At 53.7% G+C, this 24,677-nt stretch overlaps 1 protein-coding gene across 6 annotated transcripts; it reads right to left on the bottom strand.

Moving 5' to 3' along the window:
* Positions 1-576: 576 nt before the first annotated feature.
* On the bottom strand, positions 577-24,356 carry PHF19 (PHD finger protein 19). 6 transcript variants are annotated; one of them, XM_017884220.1, is made up of 15 exons: positions 24,043-24,356; positions 21,521-21,721; positions 20,933-21,014; positions 17,121-17,216; positions 16,522-16,622; positions 15,859-16,007; positions 13,497-13,592; positions 12,659-12,727; positions 12,339-12,459; positions 10,016-10,083; positions 8,563-8,724; positions 7,892-7,979; positions 6,752-6,837; positions 5,404-5,499; positions 577-3,196 (listed from the first exon to the last, which is right to left on the bottom strand). In XM_017884220.1, exons 1-15 carry the CDS (start codon positions 24,265-24,267, stop codon positions 2,854-2,856), a joined length of 1,983 nt encoding a protein of 660 aa, XP_017739709.1. In that variant the 5' UTR covers positions 24,268-24,356; the 3' UTR covers positions 577-2,853. The 6 variants fall into 6 exon arrangements, with proteins under 6 accessions (XP_017739709.1, XP_017739712.1, XP_017739710.1 ...); XM_017884221.1 differs by lacking the exons at positions 17,121-17,216; positions 20,933-21,014; positions 21,521-21,721; positions 24,043-24,356 and having other exon boundaries at positions 618-3,196; positions 15,859-16,003; positions 16,522-16,594; XM_017884223.1 differs by lacking the exons at positions 15,859-16,007; positions 16,522-16,622; positions 17,121-17,216; ... (1 more) ...; positions 21,521-21,721; positions 24,043-24,356 and adding an exon at positions 15,447-15,543 and having other exon boundaries at positions 579-3,196.
* Between the last annotated feature and the right edge of the window lie 321 nt (positions 24,357-24,677).

Below are 24,677 nucleotides of genomic sequence, written 5' to 3'. Positions count from 1 at the left end.
TATAGATGACCTTTTTCCTACCCCTTCACATCTCCTCTTTTTTTCCTCTCCAAACTGCCCTAGATTTAGAGGTTTATTTTGAAGTAATAATCAATCACACACAGCAAAGTCTCTCCCAACACCTGGGGAGCAGATGTGCTGGGATTATCACTGGCATTTGAAGGGTGAGAAAACTGAAGGAAAGGAATCTGACTAAAGTGGCACAGGTTAGAACTAGCAGAGTCAGGTCTAGAACTCATTTCATATTTCTAGAATTGTGTGATGATGTACTGATAAAGTTCTTCGGTGCCTGGACCTAAGTATTATAGTAGGGTCAATTTCTAAGTTCATTTTCCGTCTTTTACCTCTCAGTGGCCCTCAACTAATGTTTTTTGCCCCCACAGGTCGGGTACTTGCAAAAGATTCCATATTCTCTCTGGCAGTAGGGGTGAGAATGTTGCTGGCAGTGGTAAGAGTGGCAAGGTGGCCAGAGGACAGGGACCTGCCATTCCTCCTCAGCCTCCAGTAAACCAAGAGCAAAAGCCAGAGGCAATTCCTTCTGATACTCAGCAGCTAATTCATTACAGGGAAGACAGGTGATTGTTCAAAGGGAGCTTTTAAATCATAAAACAGACACATTAATTATAACTTTAACAAATGTTATTAAAAGCAGCAATTAAAAACCATGAATCTTTTTGAAGGTGCAGAGGGTTATAAGGTCAGTTGGCAGTAATGCAGCTATTATCTGGTATGAATGAAATGCTGGGGTGGGCAGTCAGGGTGACCTCATTAGGCCTTGTGCTATCTTCCCAGGTGGTGAAGACACCCCTTCCCCGCTTTTCCCTCTCCAAGCCCAGAGCCTCCCCAGAGCCCAGGTAGGGAAGGTCCAGATGTACTGTAACAGGATTGCTTGTCCCAGGCTATCTCAGAAGTCTGGAAAGCAGGCCTAGGAGGTTGCTGGGCTCTCTGAAGCCAGGCAGGAAGCTACAAATTGAATCCCAGGTCCCACAGCACCCCTGGGCTAGGGGCTGGCTTCCCAGCTCCCCTTCCACCTGGCCCCAGTTGGCCCCTGTGGCAGCAGCTGTGGGGCTGAGAAAGGGGAAGAACTGGGTCCAATGCCAGCTTATCTATGCCTGGGCTGTGCCAGGGAAGCAGAGGAAAGTGGGTGGGCTGTGCACAGGAGGTGAGGTCCCCCTTAAAAGGCACTGTGGGAGCTGAGGTCTAAGATGGGGGGCATCTAAACTATCTCAGGGACCCCCTGAACGCTCACAGGTAGAGAGGGGTCAGGCCTAGTAATGGAAAAACAGCTCCTGCAGGCCTGCTGCCCCACCAGTGCCTCTTGCTCTACCACCACCTTCGCCTTCCTGCTGGCGGCCTGCAAAACCAGCCAAGCTGGAGGCCACAGCAGCAGTTGGCAAGGCTGGTCCCCATCTGGTGCCCACCCTCCACGTCAAGGCACTTTTGTCCACTTTCCAATCAAGTGAGTCAGTTTCTAATATCTCTGGAAGCAGCAAAACATGAGGGGTCCTCTTCCCCCTCCCAATTTTGGTTTCCCTCCAGATGAGGCAGAATTTGAATGTTGTTCCAAAAATTCTCTTTCAAACCCCGATTGGCAAGAGCTTCCCTTTGAGGGAACTGAATGATGCAGGCCCTTTAAACATTTCAACCTATCCCAAAAAGTGATTGTCCATTTCAGGGCAGGGCAAGGGACATGAAAGAGGGTGAGTCCCCTGTGCTTCCCTATGGGACCAAAGCTGGTTGATGGGCTGAAAGAAGGGGCGGGAGCTGAGCTTTCACATTTAGTTGCAGCACTTGGGCCCTGGAAGTGGGCCACAGGAAAGCCAAGAGAGGAGCCAGCAGGCCCAGAGGGACTGTGTGCCTGTGTGTGTGAGTACACTTAGGCATGTGGTGGTGTGGCCGTGTGGGGCTGTCTGCGTGCCTGGAGCTGAAAGTACAACACATGTGGATGGAAACTTGTGGGAGTGGGTGTATATTGTCTGCTGTGTGGTGTCTAGTGGGTCTGGGGGTGGGAGGCACCAGAAACAGGTTTAGCACGACATGGTTTCCCTCCTACCACCACTGTCCAGCCCCGTCCCCCAGGTTTGGAAGGATGCCTCCATTCCAGCAAGGCCAGGCCCAGCTCTATGGAGACTGAGGGGGTGTGGCCAAAGCTGACACTGACCTCCAAAGCTGATACTGGCAGCCTTCACTCTCAGCCTGGACCCTGGTGCTGGTGCCTTCTGAGGCAGACCCAGCCCTTCACTCTTCAGATCCTCGCAGGCTTTCACAGGGGCTTTCTCCCACCCTACTACCTCTCTCCAAGGGCAGTGGGGAGTGGCAGGAAAGTGGAAGAGAACAGCACTGAGCAGCATCCTCTTATCCATCTTCTCCCAGGCTCTCTCAAAGGTGCCTGTTATGTAGTCCCTGGGAAGACTGGCTGCCCCACGGGTCAGATGTAAAGGGTATCCAGCGGAGGGACAGCTGTGCACACACAGGATGTGCAAACACACCCAAAAAGGGGTGAGAGGTCAAGGCACACAACTGGGGACAAAGACCTGGGCCTCAGGAGGAAGGGTCCCAGAGCAGGGGACTCAAGGTCAGAGGAACAGATAAACAGAGTTTGAGGGGTTGTGGAGTGTGTAGAGACACAGGCACAGGGGTAATGAGCCTGAGGAGGCCCTGGAACAGAGCTGGTACAGCAGAGAGACGCAGGCCTTGGCCTGGCAGGCAGGCAGGCAGGCAGGGCCTTCTGCCAGGCACTTGCAGCTCTGTCCTGCTTCCTTCTCCCACCCCAGCCTGGAGAAAGCTGGGGAGCCTATGGCTTCTGCTGCTCCTCCTTTGGTTTTCAGGACCCCTGGCACCCCTGGGGGCTAGTCAGTAAGGGGTGGTCCCTTCCCACTCCACCAGGTACTGAACCTTGCCCTCAGGTGTGACCCTCCGAGCCAACACCTGGTACTTCTCCCCACAGGCCAACCGCCCAGCTGCACCAAAGTAGTTGGTGATAGATGACTTGAGGTGGGACAGGGATGAGTCATCTTCACTGATGCTCTCAAATGTGTGGCTGTCAATGCCTTCATCTGGCCGCTCCGGGACTGAAGCCCCCTCTGCACTGCTGTCCGAGGGGCAGCGTCCATCCAGCTCAGCTGCCCACCGCTTTGCCCGCAGGGGCATGTATGCCTTGGCTGCCAGCTTCCTCTTTCTGCTGCCCACTGTCCATCTGTATCAGGAGTGGGAGAGGAAGATGATGAGAATGAGATAGAACCATCATGGTAGATTCCTCTCCCTGAGCCCTCCCCTAGTACCAGGAAAGTGGAAGAGAACAGCGCTGAGCGGCATCCTCTTATCCATCTTCTCCCATGCTCTCTCAAAGGTGCCTGTCATGTAGTCCCTGAGATAATCTATTCTCAAGGCATAGATTATCTCACCAGATCCTCACAAGAGCCCTGTGAGGAGGGAAACTGAGGGTCCAGAGGAGAAAACCAGGTAGGGAGTGGCAGAGCCAGGATTCAAACCTATGAACGTCCAACTCCAAAGCATATGCTCTTACAGCCAGGATCCCAGCACTGCAAAAGTGCAAGAGCACCATTCTCTGAGCCTCCTGAGGCCATGCAGTGCAGGGGCCCTGCTTATCCTGCCTTGCCCCTCACCAGACTTGTGGAACTAGACAGGTCACATAGGGCTGGGGGTTAGGGACTGAAGGACCCTATACCCCAGACCCTGGATAGAGAGGCTGACAGACAGACACAGACACACACAAACACATACACACACACATATACACACAGGACAAGGCACAGATTCAGATGCTTAGAGACAAACTGAGACCTGAAGTGCTGGTGAAACCAAGGAAACAGGAAGAAATAGGCCAGGCATGGTGGCACACACCTGTAGTCCCAGCTACTCGGGAGGCTGAGGCATGAGAATCACTTGAGCCTGGCAGGCGGAGGTTGCAGTGAGCTGAGATCATGCCACTGCACTCTAGTCTGGGCAACAGAGCGAGACTGTCTCCAACCAACCAACAAACAGGAAGAAAGAAAAATACAGAGGCAATAGCAGAGGATACCTAGACAGATGTCAAGAGACACAGACTCCAAGACAGATCTCTACAGGTACTATACCATTGTACTTTTTTTTTTTTTTGGAGATGGAGTCCCACTCTGTCACCCAAGTTGGAGCGCAGTGGCATGATCTCGGCTCACTGCAACCTCCACTTCCCCAGTTCAAGCGATTCTCTTGCCCCAGCCTCCTGAGTAGCTGGGATCACAGGCACGCACCACCACGTCTGGCTAATTTTTTTTGTATTTTTAGCAGAGGCGAGGTTTCATCATGTTGGCCAGGCTGCTCTCAAACTACTGACCTCAGGTATCTGCCCACCTCGGTCTCCCAAAGTGCTGGGATGACAGGCGTGAGCCACAGTGCCTGGCCAGGCATTATACTTTTTTTTTTTTTTTTTTTTTTTTTTGAGACGGAGTCTTGCTCTGTAGCCCGGGCTGGAGTGCAGTGGCCGGATCTCAGCTCACTGCAAGCTCCGCCTCCCGGGTTTACGCCATTCTCCTGCCTCAGCCTCCCGAGTAGCTGGGACTACAGGCGCCAGCCACCTCGCCCGCCTAGCTTTTGTATTTTCAGTAGAGACGGGGTTTCACTGTGTTAGCCAGGATGGTCTCAAACTCCTGACCTCGTGATCTGCCCGTCTCGGCCTCCCAAAGTGCTGGGATTACAGGCTTGAGCCACCGCGCCCGGCCCAGGCATTATACTTTTAATTCTACTTTTGCAAGGGTCTCAAATATCTTAAAATACAGTGCAGCCTGAGTGCAGAGGAAATCCCTGTGCTCGACCACTCCCCATACTGCTGAGGACCAGCTGTTGCCAGACCAGCTGTATTGGAGATGGGCCCCCAGGGATTTCTGTCCCCACTCCTAAATCTTCCACCCTGCAGGATGCCATCTTCTGTCTTCCCCTCTGTCAGGCTTCTAAATAAATGGCTCTTTCCCTTAGAGACTCCAGAAGACAGGCACCATATTCAGACAGCCAAGAATCAAGGTCAGGGAACCTTGTAGTCCAAGAGGCAGAGACATGCAAGCTCATGGCATGCAGAGGCCAAAAGTGAAAGAACCTCTGGTCCAACCACCCCAGAACTGGTATCATCCAGTGGGAGGTGTTGTACAACCTTCTGCAGCAGGTGAAGCATTCCAAAGGGATGGAACCACGGGAGCCTGAATGCCTGTACTTAGATCCCATCTAAAGCCCCATGACTCAGAACCAGAGGGTCCGAGAGCCAGACTCACAATTGCAGAAGGCCAGGTACTGCCCGCTAGAGACTGAGACACATAGAATGACCCAGACACGACAGAAGTGGGAAGTGGAGGGGCTGGGAGGAATGATGGTCCTGGCAAAATGTGAACACCAGACCTCCAGGAAGCTCACCTGGAGTCATAGGAGAGGCTGGTGGAGGCAGAGCCAGAGGTGCTGGCAGCGTCGGTGGAGTCGACATCTGAGAAGAAGGTCTGGCCTGAGCTGGCACTGAGAGGAGCAAGACGGTGAGCCTGCTGGTGGCCCGGCCAGCAAGGTCCTGCCAGCCTGGCCCGCAGGGTCCCCTAACATGCATCCTTCATCCCAGTGGAGGCCCATCTTCCCACAGCTGAGCTTCCCACCACCACACCTGTCTGTTTCCTACCCAGCCACCCTTCAACCCTTCAAAGTCCAAGAAGTCAAGAAAACCTCCCAGAGCACCCTTCCCTGGTGGTGACGTAAGCACTGGTGCCAGTAACTCGAGCGTGATCCGAGGCACCTGTGCAACACTTCACAGGTCAAGAGTGCTTTCATTTGCATTATCTTTTTTTTGTTGTTGTTGTTGAGACGGAGTCTCACTCTGTTGCCCGGGCTGGAGTGCAGTGGCCGGATCTCAGCTCACTGCAAGCTCCGCCTCCAGGGTTCACGCCATTCTCCTGCCTCAGCCTCCCGAGTAGCGGGGACTACAGGCGCCCGCCACCTCGCCCAGCTAGTTTTTTGTATTTTTTTTAGTAGAGACAGGGTTTCACAGTGTTAGCCAGGATGGTCTCAATCTCCTGACCTCGTGATCCACCTGTCTCGGCCTCCCAAAGTGCTGGGATTACAGGCTTGAGCCACCGCGCCCGGCCCTCATTTGCATTATCTTGTTTGAGGAAAATAGCTGAGGAGGTTCAGAGAAGTTAAGGAATTTTAGGTAAAGCTACATAGCTAGTACTGATAAGCAGGGTCTGGAGCTCAGGTCTGACTCTAAAACCCTCCTGTGTCCTCAGGAAAATACTAAATGACCTTTAATAATTTGGGAAATAAAATGATGGAAGATGCAGTTCCTGTGGAATGCATGTGGAATACAAAGGAGGGCATCTAGCTCAGCCGGGGGAGGGTTAGTGAAGCCTTCCTGGAAGAAGCAGGGTCCTGAGTTTCAGATGGGCTAGGGCAAGGCAAAGGGTATTTCAGGCAGAGGGAGCAACATGAGCAAAGATGAGCAGGCATCAAACAGCATGGTGAATGTGCACATCCATGGGGTGAGGCGGGGAGAAGCAGGAGGGGAGGGCTGGAGAAGAGGGGAGGGCTGGAGAAGAGGAGAGGGCTGGAGAAGTGGGGAGGGCTGTGGTGCTCTGGGAACAGGGATGTTATGCTGAAAGCTCTACTGCAAAAAGCCCCTTCAGGCAGACTCGCGCAGCAGGGATCCTTTTAACTGGAGGCTTGGCTTTCTGCTTGGTTCCCTCCCGGCCTCCAGAGCAGACTTCTCCGCTAGGTCCCTCACCTTTTTAAACTTTGAATTTCATCCAGCGTGAAGTCAAATATGCTAGCCAGGTGGTGGTTGGTGCTCCAGGCTGAGGTGAAGTCACTCTGTGGACACAGGAAGGAGAGAGGGAGGGTCAGATAGTGAGTATCAAATCCGCCTCCCACACAGGCTGCCTCCTATCCAGCCAGGGCTGCTGAGGGCTGGGCCCTTCCTAGGGTAAGACCATCACTTATTCTAAGTCCTGACCAGGGAGCCAAGTCATCCCAGTTCTAGCCCTGCCTTTATCTCTAGCTGACTGTATGACCTTCACCTCTCTGGACCTCAGTTACTTCGACTGCAAAATGGGGACAATAACCCCTGCCTTGCTTCACTCTTAAGAGATGTCAGGGCCAGGCATGGTGGCTCACGCCTGTAATCCCAGTACTTTGGGAGGCCGAGGCGGGCGGCTCACGAGGTCAGGAGATCGAGACCATCCTGGCTAACACGGTGAAACCCTGTCTCTACTAAAAATACAAAAAATTAGCCGGGCGTGGTGGCAGACACCTGTAGTCCCAGCTACTCAGGAGGCTGAGGCAGGAAAATGGAGTGAACCCCAGAGGCGGAGCTTGCAGTGAGCCGAGATGGCCCCACTGCACTCCAGCCTGGGTGACAGAGCGAGTCTCCGCCTCAAAAAGAAAAAAAAAAAAAGATGTCAGGAAGTGCAGTAAAATTAAATAATGCTTCTAAACCGCAAAGTGCTGGGACATGAGGCATTGCTAGGATTACTGCCCACAGGGAGGGGGCTTCAGGGAGGAGGTGGGGTTACTGAAGGAGGAAAGAAAGTGCTCTGGAACCCTGGTTCCAGGCTGGGCTCTGCCACTTTGATGAGTGGTCTCAGGAAAGTCACTGCCCCACCCTTCCCTCAGTGTCCCTACCTGGACAGTGGGGACAAGAATATTACCTGCCGTTGTACCCCAACTTTGGGTTCCTGGGAGAACTTGGGGGGAGATAAAGCAGGGGTCTTGGAGTGCCTGGCTTAGCTGTAATAGGGACTGGCTTCTTCTTTAAGGGACATGAGAGAGTTCTCTGGGCCTGGGGGACTTAGTTTTTGACACAGGAAGCCCTAATATGTGCTGACCCTGTGTATGAAAATGGAGAATAAGAAAACAAGGAACTAACACTGGGAATAGCATCTTCCAGCAAAAACTTTGATCTTTTTCTTCTATAAACTCGCCTTTTCTGCTGCTGGAATTCGTGAGGCAACAAACTGTGGAGACAGAAGAGGGAGAAGGTGGCCCCGTCAGAGCCTGAGGGCTCTAGGGTGGCCCAGAGGGAGGCGCCGCAGGGGCGGGGGTCACAGCAGTTGGGGAGACAGGCTCTGAACACAGCTGCACCTTCACAGGGAGGCCTGGGGAGGAGGGAGAGTCCTTGGGGGCAGTAGGGATGGGAGGGTGTGGAGAGGGTATAGTGGGCAGAAAAAGAAAAGGTGCCTCCCCAGGCACGTGCATCCAGATGCCCGGCCCCCCCAGTGCCAGGATGAGGGGGCTCAGATGAGCCAGGAAAGGGAGGGACCCCTCACACACACTGCCTTCCCCTTCACCTCCTTGCCCAAGTCCTAATCCAGCAAGGCTGGGTCCTCAGATCTGGCTTTTCCTCCCTGCGAGGCAATGAGGGGACTGTGGTGGTGAAAGGAGTTGGGGATCTGGGATCTGGGATCCTGCTCAGCCACTACCTAGCCCTCTCAGGGTCCTACAGCTGGGACTGGCTGGGTGCAGGTCCTCCTTGCTTGCTTGGAAGCAGAGAAACCAAGTTTGGCGGCAGCCCTGGCCCCTGGGTCCCCGAGCACTGACCCAGGCTTGCTCTTTCCTCTCTTACGCAGCTCAGAGGAGGCGCTGTTCTCATTTGGCAGCAGTCCCTTGTCAGGCAGCAGCTTCCCTGGTGGGTTGGGTGGGACGCGGATGCGCAGGCGGAAGATGCACTTCTTCTTCTTGATCTCCTTCCCGCAGAGGAACCTGGGGGGTGGGCAGCGGGAGGAAGAAGCTCTGGAGTCCATCAGTTCATCCTCCTGGGAAGTGGGGTCAAGCATGACACAAGCCTCTCTGCCTCCCTGGACCCAGAGCTAAAATCCAGATGCCTCTGGAGATGCTGATTTCCCCAAAGCCCATGGGATGCGGGGTTCCAGGTAGAATATGAGAACACAGCTGGTGCCTCCTCCCTGTGCTTCCTCCTGCACGAGTATGGTTCTTGCTGCTCTTCTCCCTTTTGTTTGCCTCAACCAACCCCAAGGCCACCTCCTGCAGGAAGGCCTCCTCCAGCTCACAGCGGAACTCCTATGATCAAGATACTGGAACCTATTTCATTCTGTTCTCTCGTTTCCCCAGGAGACTGAAAGCAACACTGACTGGGCTGCCCTGTGGCTGAAGAAGTGACCCAGACATAGCCCTACCCTCTTTAGTACAAGAGGCCCCCTGCCATCCCAATGGACAGTCCTCCATTAGAAGGGCAGGGGACCTCTTGTACTGAAGAGCAGGGCTTTGGGCCCTAAACCATGAGAATGTGGAAGAGAGAGTGGGTAATTCTGCCTAGAGGTGTCTGGAAGAGTTTCAGGGATGAGGACCTTGTTTTATTCCCCACCATGACCTTAGCACCCAGACAGGCCCGACATAGAACAGCAAATCAATGAATACTTGTTGATGGAACAAATGAGTAAAAAAGACTGAAGCGCATCCTAGGCAAAGGGCAGAGCATAAGTAAAAGTGCCAGGTGGGAAACCAAGGGCTCAGGATGGCTGGCACCCAGGATACAGAAAGCAAAGGGACAGTGGCAGAGGACACGGGCACAGCCTGGTCTTAAAAGGCCTTGAGTGCCAGGTTCAGGAGCCTGGGCATGCCTCTGTGGTGTGGTGAAGGACGTGACCAGCTGTGTGTACTGAGAACTCTAGATGGGAAGGCAGGGGCTGAGGGATGGGTCAGGAGGCTGTAGCCCACCTCAGATGGTACACCCATCCCTCAGTGCCTGGCCCATAAGGCCTAGATGTCTAGAGCAGGAGGGGCCCTCAAAGAGCAGGGGTGCAGCCCCCCCCCAGAGCTGAGCCCAGTACCAAAATGTGGCAGGCTGCTGGGGTGGTTGGAGTGGCTGTGCAAAGGAGGTGGGGTGCCCCCTAGATCTTGGAGAATGGAAATGATTCAGAGAGAAGGGGAGGAGGACCCAGGCAGGGAGCACAGCCTGAGCAAAGGCTATGAGGTAGGAAGAAATCTCACCTGTAGATGGCCCCACCACGCTCCCTCCCCACCCTGCACGCACCGGCTTTTGTAACTGTTCAGAGCATTGAGGAGATGCGGTCCTCGATCTGTCACGGGGGTGCTGGTGAGCTGTGGGAGAGCAGGCCAGCAGGACATCAGACCCAGACACATGGCGCATGGGGAGGCCCCAGCCCCTACTCCCTCCCTTCCATCTCCTGATGCTTCTGAGTCCTCCAGGTGAGGACCACTGACTCACTCCAGGATCTCAGATAAGCCTTTTCACCTTTCCAAGTTCATTCCCATCTGTAAATGGAGAGAATACCTCCTGACCTAACTGTATTGGGAGCTTTAAAAAGTCCATACCCTTGACCCAGTAGTGATACTCCATGGAATCTATCATGGAATCTATATATCTGCAGATACAACATGAAATGGGAACAAAACTTCATATACAAAACAGTGGCATTGTTTCTAATGGTGGACGAATGGGAAAGAAACTGTCCAACAGCAAGGAAACAAGTAAGCTATGGTAGAAACCAATGCAGCCATTAAATTAGCCGGGCATGGTGGCGGGCGCCTATAATCCCAGCTACTCGGGAGGCTAAGGCAGGAGAAATGCTTGAACCCAGGGGGTGGAGCTTGCAGTGAGCCAAGATAGCGCCACTTCACTCCAGCCTGGGCAAAAGAGCGAAACTCCATTTAAAAAAAAAAAAAAAAAAAAAAAGTTTAATGAAGATTCTAATAATACGGAAAAGAATAATGTATACTAAAAATAAGATTATTTAAAATTGCATATACTGTATCATTTAAACCATGAAACAGAAAAAAATATTCATAGAAGAGAGTCAGAAAGGAAATGTACCTATGCATTAGTTCTAGTGATTTCTGGGTGGTGTGATACGGATTTTTTAAAAAGTATACTTCCTTATACTTTTTGGTACTTTAAAGATTTTTCACCAGGAATATGTACAATTAAAAAAAAAATCAGGGCCGGGCACATGGCTCACGCCTGTAATCCCAGCACTTTGGGAGGCTGAGGTGGGCAGATCATGAGGTCAGGAGATCGAGATCATCCTGGCTAACACAGTGAAACCCCGTCTCTACTAAAACTACAAAAAATTAGCCGGGGATGATGGCGGGCACCTGTAGTCCCAGCTACTCGGAAGACTGAGGTAGGAGAATGGTGTGAACCCAGGAGGTGGAGCTTGCAGTGAGCCCGACCATCGAGCCGCAGCTGGCAGCTTCCCAGCATGGGGCGACAGAGTGAGATTGCTGTCTCAAAAAAAAAAAAAAAAAAAAAAGGCTGGGCGCGGTGGCACAAGCCTGTAAATTCCAGCACAATTTGGGAGGGCCGAGACGGGTGGATCACTGAGGTCAGAGATTCCGAGACCTATTCCCCTGGCTAAGCACAGTCAAAACCCCGTCTCTAGCTCAAAAAAATACAAAAAAAAACATAGCCGGGCGAGGTGGGCAGGCAGCCTGTAGTCGCGCAGCTACCTCGGGAGCGAGCTCAAGGCAGGAGATGTGCGTAACCGGGGAGGACCGGGAGCTTGGCAGTGAGCTGAGATCGAGGCCCACTGTATCCCCATCCCAGCCTGGGCCGACAGAGCGAGACTCCGTCTCAAAAAAAAAAAAAAAAATCAGAAAAAAAGTTACTAAAAACCAACTCTGTGTGTATCTTTTAAGGTTTTATAATATCTTTTTTTAAAAAAAATTATCAAACACTGTAAATGAAGATGTTAATACATAAAATGTTTTGCAAAGCATAAAGGTTATTCTTTTAAAATTCCTTTTCATCGAAGAAGGATTTGGGGCAGTCTATAGAGAAGATGCCTCACTCTGTATGTGATGGAGGGGATTATAAGGATGTCATTAGGGAAAAGAAGACACAGCACCCCCATGGGAGTGATTAGGGATCACTGGCTCCAGCTCTGGCTCAGCCTCAAAGCTCTGCTGACCACAGGCAAGTCACTCTCCAGCTCTGACTCTGAAGGTCTCCGTTTGTTACTTCACTCCATGGATCTGAGGCTCCCAGGCCCCTGGTGACCCACTATTCCGCATAGGATCAGCAGTGGGCAGACCCACTCCATGTTGCATCCTAGCCAGGCAATCTGGAGTGGGTCAAATACTCAGCAGAGAGCTGTGTTCCAGCTAGACTTGATCTAGGGCCTCAGCTCCCCTCCACTGAGCTGCGAAGGCCCCAACCTGCCCACTGCCAAAATCTGGGACTGGGAAGGCCCTTAAAGGACACAGGCTCAGAGGCCTGGACTCAGGGATGCAGCAACTCAAGGGTGAGAGTTGAGACCTCCATCCTAGTCCTGCACTGCGTAGCCCTGGGCAAACCTCTCTGTCTCCTGCCACTGACATCCCACAACCCCGCATACCTTGCCAAGCTGCAGGAGCTCCCAGTGGTGGTTGACAAAGGCCAGAATCTCCTCAAAGTCAAAGTACTTCTTCTTGCTCTGTACCCCCAGATTATAGAGGGCCAGGTGAACCACATCCACCCTGGGCAAGGGGGCAAGGAGGTGGGACCAGGTGAGGTGGCAGCCTGCTCAGCCAGCGTCACAGCTTTCTGGGTCCAGGCTGAGAGACAGGGGCAGAGCTGGGACCCAGTAGCTGGAAATGGAATCGTTCCAGGAGGGAGGAGGGAGGGGAGAAGCTGGAAGGAGCAGCGGTCAGTTTGGACTAAGCCCCACCCTCTCACCATCGCAGGGGCAGCCTCTCGATGTACTCTGGGCCCTGGTTACACACGGAACAGAAGAACAGGTAAAACCTGTGGGTGGGCAGAGAGGGGGGCCTATGGTGGGAGGGGCTCGGACACCCCCCAGTCCAGCCCCCTGATCTCCTCACTCGCCACCTGCCTTCCCATAATCTTCTCACTCCCAGGGCTGTTGGCCACTGGGGGGCAAGGACAGAGCAGGACAGGGACTAAGAGATACCCCATATTCCTTCTAGCCCCTGCCCTCAATCCCCTCCCCAGTTCTTGCCCTGAAGCGTGGCTGAGTTCACAGAGAGTGAGCTGAGCTAGGTTGGGCTGCCATGGTCACCCTCTTCCCCTCAGAGACAGACACACACGCAATCACAAATGACATGAGACACCAACCAAAAGATGCATAACATCAGGTTTGACATCCATAATGACTCCATTAGCTTAGCTCCATCAGCTAGAAGCCACGTTAAGTCGTCCATTTCCCCAGCGGCTTCCGTAACAACCCTGGGCAGGGCTGGCGCAAAGACTGTGTCACCCCTTCTTCCCCAGACACTTAAGGGACTGGGGCATAGGGAAGGCAGGCATTTATCTAAGGTATGCCACAAATCAATGGCAACTAGGGATGTGGCCCAGAATACTTCTTTATTGCCTCCTGGCCCTGCATAGCTGGGAGATCCCCTACCTTGAGCTGCCTCCATTAAATAGGTAGGCATACATTGTCACAGACCCCCTCTTGTCTGGAGCCTGGCAGTCAACCTGCAGGAGTTGTTGCTGCCATCCCTGCCCCCTCCCTACCACGCCCAAAGCCCAGTTGGACCAAATTAGCACCTACCGGTCTCCAAACATCATGGGCTCATTGAGGCACTGGGTGCAGGCCTCGTGGAACCACTGTCTGCACCGGTAACATTGCAGCATCCGCAGGTACCATCTGGAGAGACAGAGGAGCCAAGGTCAGCCAGAACCACACCCCCAGTCAGGTATGAGCTTTGGCAACCTTTCCCAACTTAAATTTGCCCTCTACTGGCAGAAAGGGAAGATAATTCAGTTACTGAGCACTTAGGCTGTGCCAAGGGAGGACCTGGGAGGTGGACATATACTCTCATTTGACCTCACGACCTGGTAAAAGATGGGACACTGTCTCCATATTACAGATGAGTCACAGGTGAAATGGCTTGCTCTAGCTCACTCAGAAGGCAAGTGAAGGATGATGACTCAAATTCTGGTCTCCCTAACTTCAAAGGCTGTGCTCTCCTTGCCATGCCACAATGAAGCCACCATTTCTGGACTTGCTGCTTCCCAAACACTGCTGACAGGGAAACGTTTGCCTTGGAGACTACACAGGAGAATAATGGTTTCTGTCAGCTGCACGGGGGCGAGACTACATCTGGCTTTTCTCACCTGCAACTGTATCTGCTCTATCATGGTCATCCAATAACTATTCATGGAATATGAAGAGCAAAATACTCAATGCTTCATTGACACCTTGTCAGGTGAACTACAGGTTAAAATGCAGATTCCTTGGTCCACTGCAGACCTATTCAATCTTTGGAGAAGCCTCTGGGATGCATTTTTAACAAGCATCCTGTGCAACCCTGCCCATAGGTGTTGAGAAGCACTGCGTTAATGCAAGAAAGGTTTCCATAAGCATTTCTCCATCTGACAATACTTGGGGAAGCTCATAGGCCTGAAGTTAAGGTTAAACCCATTTGAGAGATGAAGTACTTCAAGCATTGCCAAGTTACCCCGCTGGAGCTTGGGGCTGGGATTCAGGACTTCAGAGGGTCCTGAAGGCTGAAATTCCTGAGGCCAGAGACGCTACCTCTTACATCTATGGTTCCTTCCACAATGCCAAGTGCACTCAGCCCAAGGGAGCAAGCTCAGCTGCCATGGCTACATAGGGACCCAGGTCGGCAAGGAAGCATCAAAGACTCTTGCAGCAGAGCCAGGACAAGAATTCCCTCCACAGTGGTCCCGACATAACATGCCCTTACCCCCGGCCCCCTACCCCTGCCTGATTGCACATCTCCAGGGAAAACAATCTTTCCTATTTTTGGAGACAGGGTCATCTTGCTTTGTCACCCAGACTGGAGTACAGTGGCATGATCACGGCTCACTGCAGCCTCCATCTCTCAGGCTCAAGTGATCCTCCCACTTCAGCCTCCTGAGAAGTTGGGACTACAGACATGTGCCACCGCGCCAGGCAGGAAAAGGATCTTAATATCTTACCAGCAGCCGGTTCCACTGACTCTGACGGTGAAAAGGCTATCTTGACTTTCATGCATTAGTACCACCACTACCACCAGTAACAGCTCACATTTTTTCCAGGGTTTACCAAGTGCCAGGCACTATGTGAACCTCTATGTGAATTATGTAATTCACGCTCTGCTCATAACCACCACATGATGGGGAAACTATTCAGAGAGCTGAGGCTCAGGGATTGCACAGCTGGTAGGCAGCAGGGCCAGGACGTGGACGTCCAGAGAGGATTCGCACTATGTCCGGCCCAGGCTCTTAACCACACTTCAATACTTCCTCGTTTCCTACGGAGCTCCAACAAGGAAACACTTCTGCCCTCTAGCCCTGCTCCATAGTGCTAAATGCCACGCGCAGCCCGGCCCTCTGTTCTCCCCTTCAGGTCCCGCCCCCTCGGGCCCCACCCCGAGGCCTCCCCTTCGGGGGCTGCCCCTTGAGGCCTCGCCTCCTCAGGTCCTGTCCCCGAGGCCTTACTATTCCCTCCTCCCCACCCCGCCCCTCCACAGGGTGCTTCTCAACCAGCCCCCACCTCCCTGGCACCCTGCTTGGGCTGTCGTAACCCGCCAGGTCCGCCTCCCGAGACCTCGCTCCAAGGTCTAACCTTCCGGACCCGCCCCTCGAGGCCCCGCCCCCAGGTCTAACCTGCGGAGTTCACTTCCCGAGGTCCCGCCTTCAGGGCCAATCTTCCGGGCCCACCCCTCGAGGCCCCGCCTCCGTAGCGGCTGACACCCCAGTCCCGCCCCCCGAGGCCCCACACCCGCGGCTGACACTCCAGGCCCGCCCCTCGAGGCCCTGCCCCCACAGCACAGCACGCTGGGACCGCCCTCAAGGTCCCCGCCTTGGCTGACTGACACTCCAGGCTCGCTCCCTATGGGCGGTCCCCACCGCCGATTCTCGGAGACCTGCCCTGCCGCCCGGGGGGCCCCGACACCCTGCCTTACTCTCCGGGCCCGCCGCAGTAGCAATAGCATTGCTGCTGGTTGGTGCGGTGGGGCGAGTCCCACTCGAGCTCTTCGGGCTGGTAGGACAGCACCATCTTCACGGCCTGCAGCGTCCTGGCGATGGCGCCCTTCTTCAGCGCGCCGCCTTTCTGGGGGGAGACGAGGGCCCCAGTCAACCACCAGGTTCGGGTGGACCACACGAGTCAGGACACGGCTGTCTATCGAGGGAAGTGCTGCCAGGGTTTGGGGGACCCGCAGATATTCCAATGTAGTCAGAAAAGCAAGAAGTTTTTTCTCATTAATTCCAAACCCATCCCCTCTATCCCAGAAGGAACTCCGTTGATAACAGAATTAAGAGTAATAAGCGCAATAAAGGCAACAATTACCAACATGTATTTACATGGATTTTCTTTTTTAATAGTAAAGTATCATTTATTGGTCCTGTTATTCCCGACACCAAACCCATCTCCACTTTACAGTTGAGGAAACTGAGGCTCAGGGAGTCTACAAATCCTGGCCAAAGACAGTGGCAGAGGTGCTGTCTGTCTCCAAAGCCCAGGTGTGGCCCTTCTGCTTGGAGCTCAGGCTCTGTGATTGGAGTCTCTGGGCTGCCCCACTGGAGGAGGCAGGAGAGGCAGGGACTGGGGAGGATGAAAGGCTCACCCGCACAGCCAGTGCGAAGATGCAGCGTCGGCAGAACCAAGGTGTGAGCAGGGGCTGGTCGGCACTGCCCGCTATGGGGATGTGGCACTGCTGGTGGTAACCTATGGCAGAGGAGGGGGCAGTGAGTGCCCACAGGGACGCCGTGGCCCAAGGCCAGTTGGCCCAAAGGAGGCAGGACTGGGAAGGCTGAGGGAAGTCCTAGGAGCTCTGCCTGCCAGCTGCCGGGAGTCTGGCTGCTGATGCCCACCAAGGTGGCCAAGTCAGTGTCCAGGCTGGGAATTAAATGACAACATTGGCCAGTTGGAGCGGGGAGGGGGGGCACAGGAAGGTCTGACTTCAGTGCCTGAGCCCCATCTTCCCCACCCATCCTCTCCGTTTAGCAGGGCCCCAAATTACATACACCATCATACCCTCCCAGCTTTCCCCAGGATCTCCTCCCGAGCCCTCACTCACAGCAACTGGCCCCCTTTCACCCTGGAGTGCCAAGAGAAACAGGAAGCCAACAGAGGCCCCAACAGGCTGGAGCAGTACCTATCAGGGGCCAGTGCGTGGGGACCCATAGGTTGGGGCCTTCTCAGGGCCCTGCTCTCTCCACTCACCCAGGCCACACTTCCCGCAGATGAGGATCTCATTCAGCGGCCCTGATGTCTTCCCCAGGCAGATGTTGCACTTGGGCTCCTCTCCTGGAACGCCGGCTGAAAGAGAGGCCCTCGAGGGTCAGATCCAGCTCACAGGAATGAGAAGTTTTATACTCACTCTCCAGATGCCCAGCCTCTACTGTCTGCTAGGCCTAGCACTAGGACCCACATGCCACCTCACTGAATCTCCCCAACCACTCTGAGATGCCTATCATCATTACCATTCTAAAGATGGGGAAATTGAGGCTTTGAGAGGTTAAGTCCCTTGCTTAGCTAGCAAGGAGAGGGTGGGATTAAACCCATGGCTATCTGACATCAAACCCTTTGTTCTTTTGACCACATCATGCTGCCTCTCCCACCTTATTTAACTTGTTTTGTTAAATTGTCATTAAATAATTTTTTAAAACTTTATTATGGGATAATATACCTTTTTTGTTTTGTTCAGATGGAGTCTCACTCTGTAACCCAGGCTGGAGTACAGTGGCATGATCTTGTCTCACTGCAACTTCCGCCTTCCTGGTTCAAGCAATTCTCCTGCCTCAGCCTCCCGAGTAGCTGGGATTGCAGGTGCATGCCACCACGCCTAGCTACTTTTTATATTTTTAGTAGAGATGGGGTTTCACCATGTTGGACAGGATGGTCTCGAACTCCTGACCTCAAGTGATCCGCCTGCCTTGGCCTCTCAAAGTTCTGGGATTACACCCGTGAGCCACCGTGCCCAGCCTAGAAGTTATAATGAAACTCCATCTTTTCATCACTTATGAACTCATGGCCAATCTCGTTTCTACTATATTCCCACCTACTTCTCCTTCCTGTAATTATTTTGAGTCCCAGATACCCAATAGATTTTCCATAAATATTTCAGTATGTATTTCTGAAAGATCAAGACTCTTTTTAAAAAACATAATTACAACACCTTTACTGCACGTAAAAGTTAACATAATTGCTTAATATCATTAACAAATTCAGTTAATTTCTCATTTCCAATTGTCTCTTAAGTACAAATGCCTTAATACTTTTAAGTCTGTTCTTCTGAATCAAGGTCCCCAAGTAAAGTCCATACATGGTGACTAGCTGATGTTTTTAAAATTACTTTTAATCTACAGGTCCCCTCTCCATCTCTTTCTTTACGTTTTATTTTGGTTGAAGAATAAATATGTTTTTATGTGTGAAAGGTTTGTACATATACATTAAACACATTTTGATATGTGTTTCTGTCTTCTTTCTCCAGCACACTGAAAGTTTTGTAAGGGTAGAAATGGTATCTCTTCAGCCGGGCACAGTGGCTCACGCCTGTAATCCCAGCAGTTTGGGAGGCCAGGGTGGGCGGATCACAAGGTCATGAGTTCAAGACCAGCCTGCCCAATATGGTGACACCCCGTATATACTAAAAATACAAAAATTAGCCAGGCATGGTGGCGTGTGGCTGTAGTCCCAGCTACTCGGGAGGCTGAGGCAGAAGAATCGCTTGATGAACCCGGGAGGCTGAGGTTGCAGTGAGCCGAGATCATGCCACTGCATTCCAGCCTGGGTGACAGAGCGAGACTCTGTCTCAAAAAAAAAAAAAAAGGAGGCTGGGCACAGTGGCTCACGCCTGTAATCTCAGCACTTTGGGAGGCCGAGGTGGACAGATCACAAGGCCAGGAGATTGAGACCATCTTGGCTAATATGGTGAAACCCCGTCTCTACTAAAAATACAAAAATTAGCCGGGTGTGGTAGCGGGCGCCTGTAGTCCCAGCTACTCGGGAAGCTGAGGCAGGAGAATGGCGTGAACCTGGGAGGCGGAGCTTGCAGTGAGCCAAGATCACACCACTGCACTCCAGCCTGGGTAACAAAAAAAAAAAGAAAGAAAGAAAAAAAAAGAAATGGTACCTCTTCATCTCTGTATCCCCAGGACCTCACAGAGTGTGGCATGTAACAGGTGTTCCAAGACATGTTTGTTGAATATATGGCCAGGCAGGAACCTTGCCTCTTATTCCTGAACATGCTCCCAGGAAGGTGGTGTCCACAGTGCGTCTCAGTAAGTCCTCACTGGCTTAATGAAGCAATTGATCAATAACTACAGTGGTGTTCAACCTTATGCTCTAATCTCAGGAGATACCGGAGGGTCGCCATTCTGCCCAGAAGGGGCAGTTCTGGCTAGGAGACAAGCCATTCTTCAGCCGATCACTGTGGGTACCTCCAAGGAGCCTGATATGTAGTGGGCCTCCACAGGAGGTCAGCTAAGGTGCATGGTCATCTCCATCTAGCTCCTTATGCTTTCAATAAGGGGGTAAACCAGGAGAGGAGATCCTCATTGCTTTGGATATTTATATGATACATTTCAGGGGTTGGAGAGGAATCGGTCTGCACTGGCCACAATTTCTTGGAGAAGGGGGCAATTTGAAAGCTTTACTAACTGGCTGGGTTCTGCAGCCTCTACTTGGCAGGCTTCTTGGAATCATCTCTTACGGTAACAAATTCTTTTTTTTTTTTTTTTTTTGAGACGAAGTCTCGCTCTGTCGCCCAGGCTGGAGTACAGTGGTGCAATCTCGGCTCACTGCAACCTCTGCCTCCTGGGTTCAAGCAATTCTTCTGCCTCAGCCTCCTGGGTAGCTGTATTTTTAGTAGAGACGAGGTTTTACCATGTTGATCAGGCTGGTCTCAAACTCTTGACCTCAGGCGATTCACCCACCTTGGCCTCCCAAAGTGCTGGGATTACAGGCATGAGCCGCTGTGCCCAGCTGGTAACAAATTCTTGAGTAACAGCTTCTCTAAAACCAATAGCACTGAGCTAACCATTTTACATGGATTAGCTCACTTAAGCCTCCCAACCACCCTATGAAGCCAGTAATTTCACTTCATCTTTCACATGAAGAAACTAAGACTCAGAGAGGTCATATTACTTGCTCTGCAAATGCAGCTAGTAGTGGCAAAGCTGGTCCAAGGTCTACCTGACCCTAAAATCTGCTTCTTCCCCCTCTAGGGGCCATGTCTCTTCTTCTGTTAGAGTATAAATGGCAAACATGTTTCTCCTCTCATGCCAACTCTGATTGACAGGTAGTAGCTGCTTGGGGCTCCACGTTGAAAGCACATGTGTTGTCAATGGCTACTGATGTCTGTTGTGTGTATAGGAAGGGAGAATGGTGGCAAAGATGGCCCTGACTTGCCATCTCTGTAAGGGAGAGATGTCAGCTTTCTGAAGGCAGGGATGGCACCCAACCCAGATTCCTTTCAGCCCTGAAAGCTGGTCTAGCTCCATCCAGGCATGTCCAGCTTCACCCTGCCTGACTTATCTCTGCTTTATTGTTTTTTCTCGCATTCCTCCGGGCTCCTTGCCCCGTGGAGAGGGCTGCTTCCACTAGTTTTATTCATATGTTAAATCAGGGATGCTGTGCTTGTATCTAGAGCTGACAATTCTGATTACCTGGACACGCCCCCTTTTCTAGCCCAGACTGACCCAGAGCTTTGAGCAGCTGGAGCTATAGTGTAGCCAGGAAGCAAACACAGGCCTGAGGCCCAGTCTGGCCCTCCCAACACCTCCCTGAGCTACCTTCCCCACCTGCCCAGCCTCCCTCCTGGGGTATGAATCCTCAAGGGGATGACTGATGTCCTAAGTACCTTCCCAAGTCAATATACAACCAGATTAGATCATCATCACAGGGGGGCTTGGGGTTCATGGACAAGGGCAGATGCCAGGAGTAAGAGATGGAAGGAGAGGAAGAAATGAAGGCAGCAGAGGAGAGAAGACGTGGCGAGGGTGGGGGCTACCTGAAATGTTAGGAAAACTCACCATGCTGTATGTCCTTCCATAGGACCCAGTATTTGGAATTATCTTCGAAAGTCACGAGGCAGCTTTGCTTAGAGCTGCTGACCTGGGGCACGGATAGGAAGGAGCAAGTGAGAAAGGGTTGGGGAAAGCCAACCTGGAACATAGTCTTTCTCCCCCATTTTTGTCTCCATATGCTCCAGAAAGCAGGGCTAGAAGGGAAAGGAGGATGGCAGTTCCTGGACAGGGTGTACTCCTTGTACTCCTTGTCATTGGAGTTGCACAGCCAGGGACCCATGGATGAAAACTTGGTCAGAATGTTGAGGACAGAAGCACAAGTCAGATGCTCCTCTGTGATCCTCTCGAACCTGACTTTTTTGCTTTGCAGGCTCTCAGAGCACCTTTCTAAAGAACAGATTGGATGATGCTGACCCTAAGGATGGTTGGTGCCTGCAAGACCAGGCTCTGGCCCCTCCCACCATCAGCTTTGGGCATGAGGGACAAGAAGGGAATTCCCTGGCAATCCCCCTGCCCCCTGGTCTGACAGCCAGGCTGGAACATGAGCAGAGAGATGCTGAGCCTGAGAACAGGGGCCAGAGAGGACAGGTTTACCCTCTTGATCTTCCCGAGGTAGTACAGGCCATCTGTCCACCGGCACAGCACATACTGGCCCTCCGTCAGCTTGGACATCAAGTCTCTGAAGTTGTTCTTGACCTTCGCCAGGGCTCCCTTGTTGGGGAGGTGGCTGGTGGCACCATAGGAGTCCCGAGTCCCTGGATCCAGAGCTCGATTCTCCATCAGCTTCCCCTGACACTGGGAGAGACAGAACAGGGTTTTTACTTCTTGCTTCCCTGCTTCAGAAATCCCATTAGGGGAAGGAAGGAAACCACCATTTCTGTACACTGTGCTATAAGCCAGACTTGTTTATTATCTCACTGATTCCTTGTGGCCATCCTATGAGGGAGATATTATTATTCACGTCTTACAGATAGGGAAACAGGTGTGTCAAGGAGAAGAGGCTGATGGGCCAAAGGCAGAGCCATGGCCCATACCACACTGTCTTTTAAAGAGACTGGATCTCTCAACCCACACAGAACAAAGTCCCCTACCCAGCGGGCCTGAACCACTCCCTGTTTCAGGAGGCTGAGGTTTTATTCCTTAAGCAAACACACTCCATGTGCTCTGGATGGATGATCTTCTCCAGGGGAGCAGCTGGGTTTTATTTTTACCCCCAACCCCTGCAACCATCCCTACCCAGAGATCTGTCCAGAGAAAACTCACCTAGAAAGGAAAACTGGGTGGCTTGTAACTAGTGTAGCCTGGGTCATCTGTCTTCTGTTCTAAATTATGAGCTGATTGAATGGAAACTAATTCTGGGACATTTAAACCCACTTATGCTTTCACCCAGATACACATTTGCTCCAAGCAGTGAAGTCATCCATCCCCATGCCAGCCTCTCCACGCCTGTCTCTCACTATCCTAGTCAACGTCCAGTTCACCCATCGATTTCTCTCTCTCCCTGCTAGTGGCACTGCCTCCATGCATCTCAAACTTCTCTAAGCAATGAGTTGCGACAGCAGGCCATTTTAAGTGCCATGATTTCTGGTTTTCCAGCTCTAGCTTCCATCCTCCTGCCCTGGTCTGAGTTCAGGCCTCATCTTTTGCTTGGGCCATTCATTCATTCATTCATCACTCAGTAATAGTTTCCTGGGCCTTGTGCTCACCTCCACTAGGCATCTGGGGCGGGGAACGGTACTACCTGCACCCAGTGCTAAACAGGTCGCTCCTGCATTCCTGCTTCTCCACCGGACTCATCCGCAGGGCCACCAATGTCCTTCCAGAAACCTTCTGGGGCTCCCCACTGCCCTCACTGGTGCTCAAAGCCGTCCCTAACGCCCCCTCCTTCCCTGCTGGGCTCACCTGGTTCCATGCCCCTCCATACACTCTCCACTACAGCCACACACAGCCTCGCTCTTTCCCCGAGAGCCTACTCGGGTCTCCTCCTTGTGGCCATGGCGCTGGGCACCTGGTGTTATGACTATCTGTTCACAGGGAGAGAGTCCAGTGCCTGTTTCTGCGTGGTGCCTGTGTGTACTCCTGTGAGACTGGGCAGGATGATGTCTACGGAATTGTGCCAGGGAGTGTGTGAAGCTAAGTACGAGTTTACGTGCGGGGCGCTGGGGCGAGCCGGGCACTGCAGTGGTCTCGGCTCCCCAGATGGTGGCGTGGCCACGACCCTCTCCACCCCCACTCCCATCTCCTTTCTCTCCAGCGCAGAGTGCACAGGCTCCCGCGCAGGGGATTCGGTCTGAACCCCTGTCCTCTCCCTGCCACCTGGCTCGCCCGGCGCTGCGAGGTCCCCGCCCGCCAGGCCTGGGGCCAGGCCGGGGCCGCTGCAGGTTCACAAACTGACACTTCCTCCCCCGCTGCGCCTCTGGGAGCCGGCCGGGTCGCCGCACCCGCCTCCACCCTGGCCGGGAGGGGCCCCGGGTGGCGCCCCCCCAGCCCCGCCTCCGTCCTCCCGGAGCGGGCCCCCGCGGGCTGTGATTGGCTGATTCAAACCCATTTGCAAAGAAATGCCTGTTTGCGGGTTCACGTCTGCGTCCAGTTCAAATCCGCGGCACCGGGAGCGCGGGGCCGGGTGGGGGCAGGAAGCGAGGATGATTCATGCGCCGGGGCCTCTCCCAGGGCGGCCGTTGGCTTTTTAAAAAGGGTATTCAGGAGGGGTAAAATGCTTGCAGAAGCACCCCCTTCGGGTTCAGCGCTCCTCTCCTCAGTCGCTCGGACGCCAAGCCTCCCCCATCCCAACCCTGCTGCAGCCTGACTTCGGACGTGAGCGAAATGCCAAACGCTCGTCCGTCCTTCCCCCACCCCGACAGGAAAATTAAAGATCGGGGGCAAGGAAGAACGACCTGTCACCCACGCCCCCCGGGGCTCGGGAACCGGGGTGGGGCCCCTTTGCCCCGCAGGTACCCTGCACGCCCCGTCCCTACCCCCGAGCGCCCCGCTCCATGGGAGTCTCACCCCCCGGAGGCGTTCGGGCCGCCAAAGTTCAGGGAGATTTCGAAAAGAGAGGGATGAGGGCCGGGAGAGGAGAGCGTGGCGGGGAGTCCGCCCAACAGCGCAGAACTCACCGCGAGGCTGCGTGTCCGCCGGTCCCACTTGGAGTCTGGCCACCAGGCACATCGGTGGCGGAGGCGGCTGCGCTCGGCCCGCGGCTGCCCGGCCGAGTGTCCGCCCGTGGGGCCGGGGTCGGGGTCTCGGCGGGGGCGGAGCGGGGCGGGGGCGACCGCGGGGAGGAGGGAGGCGGCGGAGGGGAGGGCCGGGCGCTCAGGAAGGGCCCCGGGCGCGGGCGCCATCTTTTTCGCGTTTTCCCGCGAATTATTGACCGTCCCCGCTATGTAATTAGCGGGGGCCGCGCCGGCCTCGCCATTGGAGCCCGCGGCCGCCGGCCCCGCAGCGCAGCCCGCCCGCCCGCCTCGCGGGCGCGCATCCTCCGCGGCCACTTTCCCGGACTGGGCCCCCCCGCCGAGGAGCGCCACAACCGCGGCGCACACGGAGACGCCAGGCAGTGCGCATGGCGCACACTGCCGCTCGCACACTTGTTAGGAACACCAGCCTCTGCGCGCAGGCACCGGCGGACCCTGGCACAACACCACAGCAGGGCGGCGCGGACCCTTGGCGCAGACACGCAAGACCACAGACCCAGGACGGCCAAACGGGCCACACAACAGCTTGCACTCACAGCACAGGCCGTTCGCACAGAGAC

This window comes from Rhinopithecus bieti, unplaced genomic scaffold, assembly GCF_001698545.2.
Source record: "Rhinopithecus bieti isolate Rb0 unplaced genomic scaffold, ASM169854v2 scaffold_13710, whole genome shotgun sequence".
NCBI classification, from domain to species: domain Eukaryota; kingdom Metazoa; phylum Chordata; class Mammalia; order Primates; family Cercopithecidae; genus Rhinopithecus; species Rhinopithecus bieti.
The sequence above is the reverse complement of the archived record's forward strand: the minus strand, read 5'-3'. Positions and strand labels throughout refer to the sequence as shown.